Source organism: Bombina bombina, chromosome 3 (assembly GCF_027579735.1).
Source record: "Bombina bombina isolate aBomBom1 chromosome 3, aBomBom1.pri, whole genome shotgun sequence".
In the NCBI taxonomy this organism is placed as follows: Eukaryota; Metazoa; Chordata; class Amphibia; order Anura; family Bombinatoridae; genus Bombina; species Bombina bombina.
Genome location: NC_069501.1, coordinates 770,857,031 through 770,871,176, shown reverse-complemented (window position 1 = coordinate 770,871,176; position 14,146 = coordinate 770,857,031). Strand labels below are relative to the sequence as shown.

At 36.9% G+C, this 14,146-nt stretch overlaps 1 protein-coding gene across 1 annotated transcript in view; it reads left to right on the top strand.

Moving 5' to 3' along the window:
- Positions 1–14,146, top strand: part of RNF149 (ring finger protein 149) — a 170,364-nt gene that overhangs the window by 154,743 nt on the left and 1,475 nt on the right. Inside the window, exon 6 of the mRNA XM_053707648.1 lies at positions 1,512–1,707. Within this exon, the coding sequence (XP_053563623.1) occupies positions 1,512–1,707 (196 nt within the window). The remainder of the gene's footprint in view (positions 1–1,511; positions 1,708–14,146) is intronic.

Sequence of the window (14,146 nt, the reverse complement as noted above, 5' to 3'; positions counted from 1 at the left end):
TTTACTACACCTAATTTAACATTTTATATTACAATTTCAAAGTATTTTATGTTGATTTAAAAAGTATTTTTTTTTACTGCAATACTCTGATATCTAGATTGCAGTTGTTATGTTAGTCAAGTGATTCAAACCCCTAGAGGCTTATGTGTGTATTAAGTAACTAATTCCCAAATAACACACTCTTTTTTTGTTATTGGGATAAACACTCTTTCTATTTAGTATTAGCATTGAACGTTTAGTTAGATGACCTGTATATGGTGATATAAATGTAGTTACATTTCTTATTATAAATTGTGAAAATTCCATTAAATGTGCTTATTCCTGTAACATTGTTTTGTTCAGAAAGAGAATGTTTTGTCTTTGTTTTGTTGCTGCACATAAAGTTGTATCACTGAAGCACATAACTAAGAGATTGTGTTTACTGTGCATTTGTATATTGTGCATCCATTCCATTCCTTTATGTCGTCTAGGCCTTTACTAGCACAGTGAGTTTTACAAATTAAATGAGTATCCTGGACTGGCAGTATGAAAATAAGTTGCAGTCATTATACATTCCTAGGTTAACTTGCTTAGAGGTGAAACTGCCAGCCTTGCTCTTTGTTGAAGTCAATTAAGTTGCAGTGATTCAAGTTCTCGTTTGAAGTGCGGCTTCACAATGAGAGGAAAATGAGGCAATCATGACTTATAAAACCCATTTCACATTTTTATAATCTGCATAGCATCTGTTATGTGTACACGAGCATACTCATATTTCCTTGCCTTTAGCAATTTAGGCAAATTATGAGAGGAAAAAAATGTTTAATACATTCTGGGTTTAACCTTTCTTTTTAAAACAGAAAGGAGGACATTTTATCACTCTTATTTCCATAAGTTTTATTGTATATCCTTGAGTTTTAATATTGATCTTGCAGGACGCAGAAGGTTTAAATGCAAATTACATTTCAAGAGTTTACACTCTTTGTCAAGCAGTAGTGCAACAAGAAAAAATGTTCCATTAGATTTTGAATAAATAACTGTGTACTTGATATGCCCCAAGCTCTTTTAACAAAATGTGTACTGTAGTTATATAATGTATATACTCTCTAGTTGCTGTAAGACTACCATTAGATTATTAGTTAGAAAGTATATTATCTTCTCCAAATAACACCACAGCATTTGTGCCATTAGAACAAGCCCACACTGAATACTGATTATTGGTTCTGGGAAAATAAGAGCATACCACACTGTAAATAGCTATGTCTGGGGACTGTTTGGTTTGGGAATTGTAAGCAAAACAGTAGTTCACATAGACACAAATATTATTATGTTACTTACTTAGCAACACAAACCCTGCTTGAAACCATTCATTCTCTTGTATTTTGTTTTACTGCTAATGATATCCAGTTTCCTTATTCACATTGATTAGTAAAACAGTTTCAGATTTGTGCTAAGCAGGAGGGCAAATAAAACATTTCCTTGCTGTCACTAATATATCTGCACTCTCTATCCCCCCTCAAACAAACATGGTACAGGTGGAGCCTGAAGACACTTTACAACTTGGAGTCCCTGAATTTGTTGCAGACAACAGCCTTTCTGTGGGGACTTTCAGAATTATCCATGAGGAGAACAGGAGTGAAGTAAACAGCTTGCCTTCCTCGTCTACGGGAGACTCTTTACAGCAGTGTAATAGTGCCAAGGAAGACGCTGGGGAGACAACTGCTCTGCTAGGTGAGAAAGTATAGTTACAATCCTCTGTACAAAAGAATCAGTTTGTCCCTCTATACGTAGCTTTATTGTTTAACAGCAATTGTTCTATAGTGCAGCAGCACTTTTCTTTCTTTTCCCCCAGAGATAAACTAATTTGTAAAGCGCTATGAACATAGGTGGTATATAAAAACAATTATAGGGATTAAATGGGTAGAGGGTCCTGCCGAGAGTTGCACTGTTGTAGTCGGCTCTTATGAAGGTGGACTACAAACAGCTGGGCTCATAGGCTAACATGCTATGGGGTTTAAGGGGATAGCAGTGGAGATAGGAAAGTTAGTGTAGCTTGTATGCGTCCATGAATAGTAGAGTCTTCAGGGAGCACTTGAAGCTTTTAAAACTAGGGGAGAGTCTTGTGGCGCGAGGCAGAGAATTCCATAAGATGGGACCCAGTCTGGAGAAATCTTGTAAACAGGAATGTGAGGAGGTAACAAGAGAGGAGGAGAGTAGGAGGTCATGAGCGGAGTGAAGGGGTCGGGAGGGAGAGTATATGGAGACAAGGTCTGAGACGTAGGGGGGCAAGAGGAAGCCAGTGAAGGGATTGGCAGAGAGGTGTGGCAGATGAACTTGGTAGAGACAATTATTATGATTGTAAAGGAGCTAGACGGCAGCTAGGGAGACCAGAGAGGATGGAGTTGCAGTAGTCGAGGCGGGAAAGGATGAGAGAGTGGATTAAAAGCTTAGTTGTGTCTTGTGTAAGGAAATGTCTGATTTTAGTGATGTTTTTAAGGTGGAAGTGGCAGACTTTGGCCTAGGACTGAATGTGAGGAGTGAAAGAAAGATATGAGTCAAGTGTGACCCCAAGACATCGGACATGTGAGGTTGGGGTAATGATGGAGTTATCAACAGTTATGAGAGAGATGGGGTGTTGAGATTTTGGAAGAAGGGGAGAAAATAAGGAGCTCAGTTTTGAAGAGATTTAGCTTGAGGTAGTGAGAGGACATCCAAGATGAGATATGAGAGAGAAAGTGACACGGGTTAGCAAGGAAGGAGATAGTTCTGGTGCAGAGAGGTAGATTTTGTGTATCGTCTGCATACAGATGATAGTGAAACCCGTGGGACTTTATTAGGGAACCTAATGAGGACATGTAGATTGAGAAGAGAAGAGGACCGAGGACAGAGCTTTGCGGTACCCCAACAGAAAGAGGTAACGGGGCAGAGGATGCCCCAGAGAAGGCTACACTAAAGGTACGGTTAGACAGATAGGAAGAGAACCAAGAGAGAGCCGTGTTGCAGATGCCGAAGGATTGGAGGGTATGGAGCAAAAGAGGGTTGTGGACAGTATCAAAGGCTGCAGACAGATCAAGAAGGATAAGTAGAGAGAAGTGGCCTTTGGATTTCTTTCATGTAATTAGCAAGAGTCCATGAGCTAGTGACGTATGGGATATACCAGGAGGGGCAAAGTTTCCCAAACCTCAAAATGCCTATAAATACACCCCTCACCACACCCACAAATCAGTTTTACAAACTTTGCCTCCCATGGAGGTGGTGAAGTAAGTTTGTGCTAGATTCTACGTTGATATGCGCTTTGCAGTAGGTTGGAGCCTGGTTTTCCTCTCAGTGTGCAGTGAATGTCAGAGGGATGTGAAGAGAGTATTGCCTATTTTAATTCAATGATCTCCTTCTACGGGGTCTATTTCATAGGTTCTCTGTTATCGGTCGTAGAGATTCATCTCTTACCTCCCTTTTCAGATCGACGATATACTCTTATATACCATTACCTCTACTGATTCTCGTTTCAGTACTGGTTTGGCTTTCTACTACATGTAGATGAGTGTCCTGGGGTAAGTAAGTCTTATTTTCTGTGACACTCTAAGCTATGGTTGGGCACTTTTATATAAAGTTCTAAATATATGTGTTTAAACATTTATTTGCCTTGATTCAGGATGTTCAACGTTCCTTATTTCAGACAGTCAGTTTCATATTTGGGATAATGCATATGAATAAATCAATTTTTTCTTACCTTAAAATTTGACTTTTTTCCTGACTTTTTTCCTGTGGGCTGTTAGGCTCGCGGGGGCTGAAAATGCTTCATTTTATTGCGACTTTCTTGGCGCAAAAATGTTCTTGTCATTTCCGGCGTCATACGTGTCGCCGGAAGTTGCGTCATTTTTTTGACGTTTTTGCGCCAAAAAATGTCGGCGTTACCGGATGTGGCGCCAAAAGCATTTAGGCGCCAAATAATGTGGGCGACTTTTTTGGCGCTAAAAAATTTGAGCGTCATTGTTGTCTCCACAATATTTAAGTCTCATTATTTATTGCTTCTGGTTGCTAGAAGCTTGTTCATTGGCATTTTTTTCCCATTCCTGAAACTGTCATTTAAGGAATTTGATCAATTTTGATTTATATGTTGTTTTTTCTATTACATATTGCAAGATGTCTCAGATTGACCCTGAATCAGAAGCCACTTCTGGAAAAACGCTTAACTGAGTTTCAGCTCTACCAAAGCTAAGTTCATTTATTTTAAATGTTATAAATGTTTATCTTTAGCTATGGTTTGTAATAAGTTATTATGATATACTTTTACATGCAGAATCCATTAGTATTTATGCTTTATATATTTCCATTCTTACATCTTATGTACAAGAAATATTTAGAAGATTTATAAGAATTTTTTTTCTGATTCTATTTTAAAGGCTTTGTCTGACTTCGTTCCTTCTAATACAATTTTTAGGTCTTTTTCACTTCTTTTTTAATTATTGAAGTTTCAAATGACCAACAACATACTGATTTATCCTTCTCTGATGATGTTTTTCTCTTTCAGAAATTTTCTTCATCAGATATTGACACTAACAAATCTACTTTTTTATTATTTTTCTATTATTAAAGTACATTTGTTCTTTGTTGAAAAGGTGTTGATTATTTTGGATATTAAGGTAACTAGTTCTTTAAGACTAGCTGACACTATTTCAGAGGTTTTCTTTCCAATTCCCCATACTAGGGAATGGAATAGGCTGAGAATTTTCTTTTATTCCTTCTTCAAAGGTTTTAAACTATATTCTTTGCCAGCAGTTAAATTCAATTTGGAGGGTTCTCCAATTTATTGAGGCTATCTCTACTTCTACTAATTATGCTATTGTTTCTATAGCAAAATAGTATTTATTTTCCTTTAGATAGTTGTATCTTATTTATGGAAAATTATTTAGTTTCAGGTACTTTTCTTGGTCCTGTGATTTATTTGGATATTGCAATTGCTTCATTTTTTCTGTTTATACTTTAAGATCAAGTATCAGATTATGATTTATTTTAGCATTGTTAAAGGGACAACATTTACTAGACTAGGTGCTGTTGCATTTGTCTTGTTGTTTTGCATTTATTGATTATGCAAGTCCACTGTTTTGACTGGTCCTTTTAACTGGACTATCATGCTAATAATTTCATTTGTGTCTTCATTTTATTGAATATTTTCGCACATGAGGGTTAATCTATGTCTTTAGCTATTTTAGCTAGAAGAATTTTGTGATTTTTTAAAAAAAAATAAAAAAAAATCCATATTTCTTTTGTTTTAAGATAATCAATTATTTGTTTTATAATTGGATTCAATTCTTAACTGTTACTCTGGGCTTCAAGATTGAGTTCTAAGACTAAAACTTTAAGCTTATACTAGTTTGGTTGTTCTTATTAAGGAACGAATTCCTGAGTTCTTTCCCAAGTAACATGTTTATAATTGGAGTTCGAAATCAGCTCCCTAATATGCGATGTACGTGCCGTATTCCAGCTTGGCTGGTAAGGGGCAGGTTAAGACTTCTTTGAAATTTATTTGGTTCTATTTTTTCCAAATTTCTTTGATTTTATTCCAGTAAGGCTAAACACTTTCTTTAAGTGTGTTTCTGTCCTATATATTTTGGGTACTGTTGAAGCATGGCTAGGCACCCATGGGGTTCAAGCGCTGCTCAGACCTGGAATTTTCTGGGGTATTTCTTCCAGTTCCTTTTTTTAGGAACCGGGTTTTGAAGTTTTATTCAAACTATTTTGCCTTTTTATGGTCATTGATAGCATTATTTGTTTTCATTAGATACAATAAATGCATATTTTCATTTTTCTGTTTTCATTCAGATTATTTTCTGAGGATGCTGAATCTCATATGATTCACTTGCTCTTCAGGACATAGTTAGAGGATCTTTTTTTCAAAAGCTCTTGATTCCTCACACAAGGGTCACCTTTTTTAGGTTTCCAGATAGTTTGTGTCACTGTCTTTGTCTCTATCAGACAAGGGATAATTTTATTGGGTTCCGTCTGTCAGTACCTTTAGTCTCCTTCAGTTGCTATATATGCATAGAAGTTTTAGGTCTTATGGCCACAGCATTGGATTAAATTCCCTTTGCTCATTATCAATAGAAAGAACCTTTCCAGTCTTTTATGAGTGTTGTTTCTTCAAGAACATGGTTGGAGGATCAATTTACCAAAAAGTTCATTGATTCCTCAGACAAGGGTAACCTTTTTAGGTTTCCAGATAGATTCAGTGTCCATGACTCTGTCTCTGACAGACAAGAGACGTCTAAAATTGGTTTCAGCTTGTCGAAACCTTCAGTCTCAATCATTCCCTTCGGTAGCCTTATGCATGGAAATTCTAGGTCTTATGACTGCTGCATCGGACGCGATCCCCTTTGCTCGTTTTCACATGCGACCTCTTCAGCTTTGTATGCTGAACCAGTTTTGCAGGGATTATACAAAGATATCTCAATTAATATCTTTAAAACCGATCGTACGACACTCTCTGACGTGGTGGACAGATCACCATCGTTTAGTTCAGGGGGCTTCTTTTGTTCTTCCAACCTGGACTGTGATTTCAACAGATGCAAGTCTGACAGGTTGGGGAGCTGTTTGGGGGTCTCTGACAGCACAAGGGGTTTGGGAATCTCAGGAGGTGAGATTACCAATCAATATTTTGGAACTCCGTGCAATTTTCAGAGCTCTTCAGTCATGGCCTCTTCTAAAGAGAGAGTCGTTCATTTGGTTTCAGACGGACAATGTCACAACTGTGGCATATGTCAATCATCAAGGAGGGACTCACAGTCCTCTGGCTATGAAAGAAGTATCTCGAATACTGGTATGGGCGGAATCCAGCTCCTGTCTAATTTCTGCGGTTCATATCCCAGGTATAGACAATTGGGAAGCGGATAATCTCAGTCGCCAAACGTTACATCCGGGCGAATGGTCTCTTCACCCAGAGGTATTTCTTCAGATTGTTCAAATGTGGGGACTTCCAGAAAAAGATCTGATGGCTTCTCATCTAAACAAGAAGCTTCCCAGGTATCTGTCCAGATCCAGGGATCCTCAGGCGGTGGCAGTGGATGCATTGTCACTTCCTTGGAAGTATCATCCTGTCTATATCTTTCCGCCTCTAGTTCTTCTTCCAAGAGTAATTTCCAAGATTCTGAAGGAGTGCTCGTTTGTTCTGCTGGTGGCTCCAGCATGGCCTCACAGGTTTTGGTATGCGGATCTTGTCCGGATGGCCACTTGCCAACCGTGGACTCTTCCATTAAGACCAGACCTTCTATCGCAAGGTCCTTTTTTCCATCAGGATCTCAAATCCTTAAATTTGAAGGTATGGAGATTGAACGCTTGATTCTCAGTCAAAGAGGTTTCTCTGACTCTGTGATTAATACTATGTTACAGGCTCGTAAATCTGTATCTAGGAAGATATATTATCGAGTCTGGAAGATTTACATTTCTTGGTGTCTTTCTCATCATTTTTCTTGGCATTCTTTTAGAATTCCTAGAATTTTACAGTTTCTTCAGGATGGTTTGGATAAAGGTTTGTCTGCAAGTTCCTTGAAAGGACAAATCTCTGCTCTTTCTGTTCTTTTTCACAGAAAGATTGCTAGTCTTCCTGATATTCATTGTTTTGTACAAGCTTTGGTTCGTATAAAACCTGTTATTAAGTTAATTTCTCCTCCTTGGAGTTTGAATTTGGTTCTGGGGGCTCTTCAAGCTCCTCCGTTTGAACCTATGCATTCGCTGGACATTAAATTACTTTCTTGGAAAGTTTTGTTTCTTTTGGCCATCTTTTCTGCTAGAAGAGTTTCTGAATTATCTGCTCTTTCTTGTGAGTCTCCTTTTCTGATTTTTCATCAGGATAAGGCGGTGTTGCGAACTTCTTTTAAATTTTTACCTAAGGTTGTGAATTCTAACAACATTAGTAGAGAAATTGTGGTTCCTTCATTGTGTCCTAATCCTAAGAATTCTAAGGAAAGATCGTTGCATTCTTTGGATGTAGTTAGAGCTTTGAAATATTATGTTGAAGCTACTAAAAATTTCCGAAAGACTTCTAGTCTATTTGTTATCTTTTCCGGTTCTAGGAAAGGTCAGAAGTCCTCTGCCATTTCTTTGGCATCTTGGTTAAAGTCTTTGATTCATCATACTTATGTCGAGTCGGGTAAAGCTCCGCCTCAAAGAATTACAGCTCATTCTACTAGGTCAGTTTCTACTTCCTGGGCGTTTAGGAATGAAGCTTCGGTTCATCAGATTTGCAAAGCAGCAACTTGGTCTTCTTTGCATACTTTTACTAAATTCTACCATTTTGATGTGTTTTCTTCTTCTGAAGCAGTTTTTGGTAGAAAGGTACTTCAGGCAGCTGTTTCAGTTTGATTCTTCTGCTTATAATTTCAGTTTTTTTCATTATAAGATCTAAACTTTGTTTTGGGTGTGAATTATTTTTCAGCGGAATTGGCTGTCTTTATTTTATCCCTCCCTCTCTAGTGACTCTTGCGTGGAAGATCCACATCTTGGGTATTCATTATCCCATACGTCACTAGCTCATGGACTCTTGCTAATTACATGAAAGAAAACATAATTTATGTAAGAACTTACCTGATAAATTCATTTCTTTCATATTAGCAAGAGTCCATGAGGCCCACCCTTTTTTTGTGGTGGTTATGATTTTTTTGTATAAAGCACAATTATTCCAATTCCTTATTTTGTATGCTTTCGCACTTTTTTCTTATCACCCCACTTCTTGGCTATTCGTTAAACTGATTTGTGGGTGTGGTGAGGGGTGTATTTTTAGGCATTTTGAGGTTTGGGAAACTTTGCCCCTCCTGGTAGGAATGTATATCCCATACGTCACTAGCTCATGGACTCTTGCTAATATGAAAGAAATGAATTTATCAGGTAAATTCTTACATAAATTATGTTTTTGCTGTAGGTAGGTCGTTGGTAACCTTAACAAATGCTGTCTTTGTTGAGTGAAGGGGGCGAAATCCAGATTGCAGTGGATCAAGGAGGGAGTTTAATGTAAGAAAATGGGCTAGACGTGCATATACTAGCTTTTCAAGAAGCTTTGAGGCAAGAGGGAGTAGGGAAATAGGGCGGTAGTTGGATGGGGAGGTTGGATCGAGAGAAGGTTTTTTGAGGATAGGTGTGACTAATGCATGTTTAAGAGATGTGGGAACTATACCAGTGCTGAGGGAGAGGTTGAAGATGTATGTGAGCATATCATATACCTAGCATAAATTCCAACACTTTTTGCATAATTTCTTGTCTATTTACTACATTATATACATGTGTATATGTAATTTTACTTTTATAGCTCATCTGCAATAAAAGTAAATGGTACATTTTCTTTTTTTAGATTTCTAAGATATTAAATCATTAATGGACCATATATGCTAAGGAATTTTTAATTACATTTGTGTATATATTTTTTAAATTCAGTAGAAAGAGCTATTTTTGTTCTCTCTCTGATGTTAAAGAGATCAATTATCAACATGAAACATATTCAGTACTATAGGTTATACAACTTATTGGAAAAACTACCTTCCCGTCAGCTTTAGTTGAATGAAGTCAAGTTAGGAGCTATTATACAGAGAATTGTCCCTTAAAAATAATCCTAGGAAGAGACCAGGGGGCGGACTATCATGAATGTGACTTCAGGTTATGCCTTTCTGTGTTACCACGTCAGAAATGTATGTCTTGTATAAATGTTGTTCTTTTGTATTTGTGTGATAACTTATTTAGTAATGAGGGGTCTATTCATGTGAAGTGATAATTAAAAAGAAAGAAAAAAACTTTGTTTGTTCTGAAGAAGAGCAGCTTTGCCAAACAACTAATATATAAAATTATAGTGAATGTATGCATGGGATACCAAACCACATCCTTGCATAACTGTTCAACTGAGAACTTCATTATACCTCAAGAAAATAAATATATTTGCAGAAGTGAACATTTAAACAATTATGTTGAAGGGTACAAAATCCATGTTTCATCTCCCAGCCCTAATACATTATAACAAAATAAGGAACTGCACACCATTTTCCAAAGAGGCACTTTATAGACATTTCATGATTCCTTCCCTTTTCTAAAGCGAAAATATATTACTTACAGGCACCCATATATAACTCCAAAAGTAGACACAAATGGAATAACAAATTATGCTATCTCAATTAATTATAGGACTATTAAACTTGACATTTCATTATTGCAAGTGAAACATTAGTGCAATATACATTCATTATTTATTTTGCAGCCTTTTGTTGTAAAATACATCTAAAATGTGTTTGTTTTACTTTCTTGGGTTAATACTTTAAGGCAATTTATGCAAGCTTTTGTTTACTTTTCCCTCCCTGCTAAGCTTCTTAGCTTCTCTGGTGTGACATGTTTTTAAATAGTGGATTATCAATTTTGCATCAACAGTCATGATAGGCAAATCATTCTTTGCAATAGTAACCAAGTTGAATCAGTGCTAAACCACCTTAAAGGGACAGTCTACAATATAAATGTTATTGTTTAAAAATATAGATAATCCCTTTATCACCCATTCCCCAGTTTTGCTTAACTATCACAGTTATATTAATATATTTTTTTACCTCTGTGATTACCTTGTATCTAAGTATCTTCTGAGAGCCCCCTGATCACATGACTGTGACTGTTTATTATCTATTGACTTGCATTTAGTACTGTGCTGTGCTAAATCTTAAATAACTCCTCGTGCATGAACACATTGTTATCTATATGGCCCACATGAACTAGCAGTTTCCTGTTGTGAAAAGCAAATACAAAAACATGAGATTAAGAGGCTGTCTATAGGGTCTTTGAAACAGGAAGACATTTAGAGTTTTAAATGGAGAATTGTTAGTAAAGGCATTATCTATCTTTTTAAACAATAAAACCATTTAAGTGTAGACTGTCACTTTAAAGTGCCATAAAACATTTTGAGTTATGTGCATATTATCAAAGGGTCAACTGAGGTAAAACAGTGTGTTTAAAAAAGTGTAAAAAAGTTTTTATAAGTATTTTAATAAAATTTCCAAAAATCTTCAAAATTACTTACACTTAAGTGTTGCCAAGTTTAGCCTGCTCCACCCCCTTATCAGTGTCTTACTCCAAACCTTGTGGTATCATATAACAAAGTGTGCATGTGCGGATAATTACTTATGCAAGCAAGGAGAGGGGGGGTGAGTAGTGACAGCAGGTACTGCTATTGTTTGTTGCCAAGAGTCTTGCTTGTTTCCATGGGGATAATGTTACATGCTTTGTGAAAGCTTCAGCATTATACCGTGCACTGCTTTAGTCAGGTGTCATGTGACTCTGCCCCCTACCGTGCACAAGTGCATTCTGCAGAAGCTATGGCCTTTATAGCACCTTCCATATATGGAAATGCCCAGGGGGCAGCTTGCTGCAAACAAAACTATGCCTGAATTAAAGAGGTTATTGGGGATTAAAACAGAAACCGTTTTGCAGGTAATCTTTGGCTGCATTATATATTTAGAAACTTATGTTAGTTCATACTGTTTTATGTCCCTTTAAGGGAATTCAAGAGTGCAGGCTACCCCAGTCTGCACATGTGCAAACAGAGTTTGTGCTATATCTGAATATGATTAGTTAGCAAGGGTTATTTTGTTCTGGGGGACAGGGAAATCAGTGAAAAGAAAAAACATAAACAGTATACTCATTTGACAAAATAAAGCTGTAGTTTTCAATGCAAAATTATTCTTATATATGAAGGTTTATAATCATGTAGTTTATAATTTGTGTTTAGTGTTTTTAATTTAAATGCAATTTTTTTCCAGATTCTTAACCATTTAAAAAAACTAGTAATTAAATATGATTTAATCAGATTAATGTGTCAAGAATAATACAAGACTGCTGTGCATAAATATCTAAATACCTCCTATTTAATATATAATTATTTTTAAATAATCAACGTTTCCTTTACATCACTACTTAGTAAAATGTCCATATTAACCATTTGGATTGCGATTAATCAAATATACTGAAGAATACAACCACACAAAGAATAAATCAACAATCTACTTCAAAGAAAAGTTGTTAGGTTATGATCTCAAGCTGGAGGGTATTGGGTTTAGGTGACATTTGCAAAATCATTTCTTCACAGAAAGGGTGGTTTAATTAACGGAATACAATTCCATTAGAGGTAAGAAAGACTAACACTGGGGTGGATTTATCAAGCTGCATTCACAAATATTGAGAAATTGAATTTGAGCAAGCCTGCAACCACACATTTTAGTGATCCCCCACTTGTTCGAAGTGATTGACATGCCCTGCTCTTTCCCAATTGGTTGCGCAACAGAAGGGGGCAGTGTACTTTTAAATTTTGTCAAACAATGCTGCATTGCAAGTAGGGTTGCCACCTCAGCCATGTTTTTTGGACACTTAGGAGTTACACATGCTGCAGGGTGTGCAGAGAGGAACATGTATTGTGTTGACAGCACTAGTTTTATGCACTATTCATATTCCTACATGCACACCCTGCAGCATGTGTAACTTATAAGTGTCTAGGAAAACATGGCTGAGGTGGCAACCCTAATTGCAAGTGGTAATTGCAGGCGGACAGGTTCTCTGTTTGAGAACTTGCCCTCCTGCAGCTTGATACATTTTCCCCACTGTTCCTGGGGTAAGATATTTAATGCTATTTTACAATCCAATTAAGGTAATACTTTGAGAAATATGGGCAGACGTTTTGGACCTATAGTTCCAATCTGCCATCAAAATCTGTTTGTATATATCTGCATCATAGTAAGGGCATTGGTCTGCTAAAATGATCCCTTGTGTTAAAAAGCTGGGACATAAGGATGGAGGAACAAAATCAATATGTTTAAGAAGCCTTGAATATGTTTGTTATACTAAAATAAAGGATAAAAATGTAGTCAGTCTTTTTGATTTGCTTAGCATCTTCTAGGCAGTACTTCAGGGGACAAAATTGTTCAGCAGAGCCTCTCAGTCATTCCTGAGTTAGGACATAAATAGTAAACAATTTCAAAATGAATAGTTAGAGACTTAATTGGCTTTGCCAAAAGATGTCCAAAGTATTATAGATGATAGAGGAGCAGATGCAATTGTATTCAGTCAAATTATATTGGGAACAATACACGCACCATACATAAACAAGTTTATTTAGATATGTGTGCTTACAAGGCTATATTCCTTGCTTGTAGTGTCAGGAGACCTGGCCCACTGGGTGATCGACCAATGAACCCCTCTTTTCTTTCATTCCCTCTGTTCCTCGCGTTTCTTCTCTCCTTCCTTCTCCACCCTCTTCTATATCCTTGCTCCAATATGTTGATATAATAGAGAAGATACTAATCTCTATCACAAAGATTTTGTGATGACATAATAATTTCACATTGCCAATTATATCATGATAGTATGAAGTCTTAGCACTTTATAAGTACCTGTACCCCTTTTGATTTCTTTTTAGTGACATTATTATGTTTCCAATTTACCAGTTCATATACTGATGATTGCTTTGTCAAATGTACCATAAATAAGCCTTCAATAAAAGAAAATGAATTATTAAGTGCAGGTGTTTCAGCTGCACCCATTGTTAACAGGTGCATAAAATCAGCACACAGCCATGAAATCTCCATAGACGAAGACTGACAATGGGTCGCACTAAACAGCTTAGTGACTTTAAACATGGCACTGTCATAAGATGCCACTTTTGCCAGAAGGGAGTTCATGAAATTTCTGCCGTAATAGATCTGCCCAGCCACTGCCACTATTTTGCAGTCTGATGGAAGAATCTGGGTGTTTTGCGAATGCAAGGAGTATGCTATTTACCAAAATGCATTGTGCCTATTGTAAAGGTTAGTGGAAGAGGGATAATAGTCTGGGTTTTTTCAGGGTTTAGGATAGGTCCCATATTTCCACTGAAGGGTAAACTTAAGTTATAGGATACAAAGACATTTTAGACAACTGAGTGCTTCCAACTTTGTGGCATCTGTTTGGGGAAAGTCATTTCCTGTTCTAGCATGACTGCGCCCTTGTGCACAAAGCAAGGTCTATGAAAACATGGTTTGACAAGCTTGGTGTGGACAAACGCGAGTGGCCTGCTTAGAGCCCTGACCTGACTATTGAATATCTTTGTGATTAATTGGAACACCAATTGCAACCAAGACCTTTTTGTCCAACATCAATGCCTGATGTTGCAAATGCTCTGTTG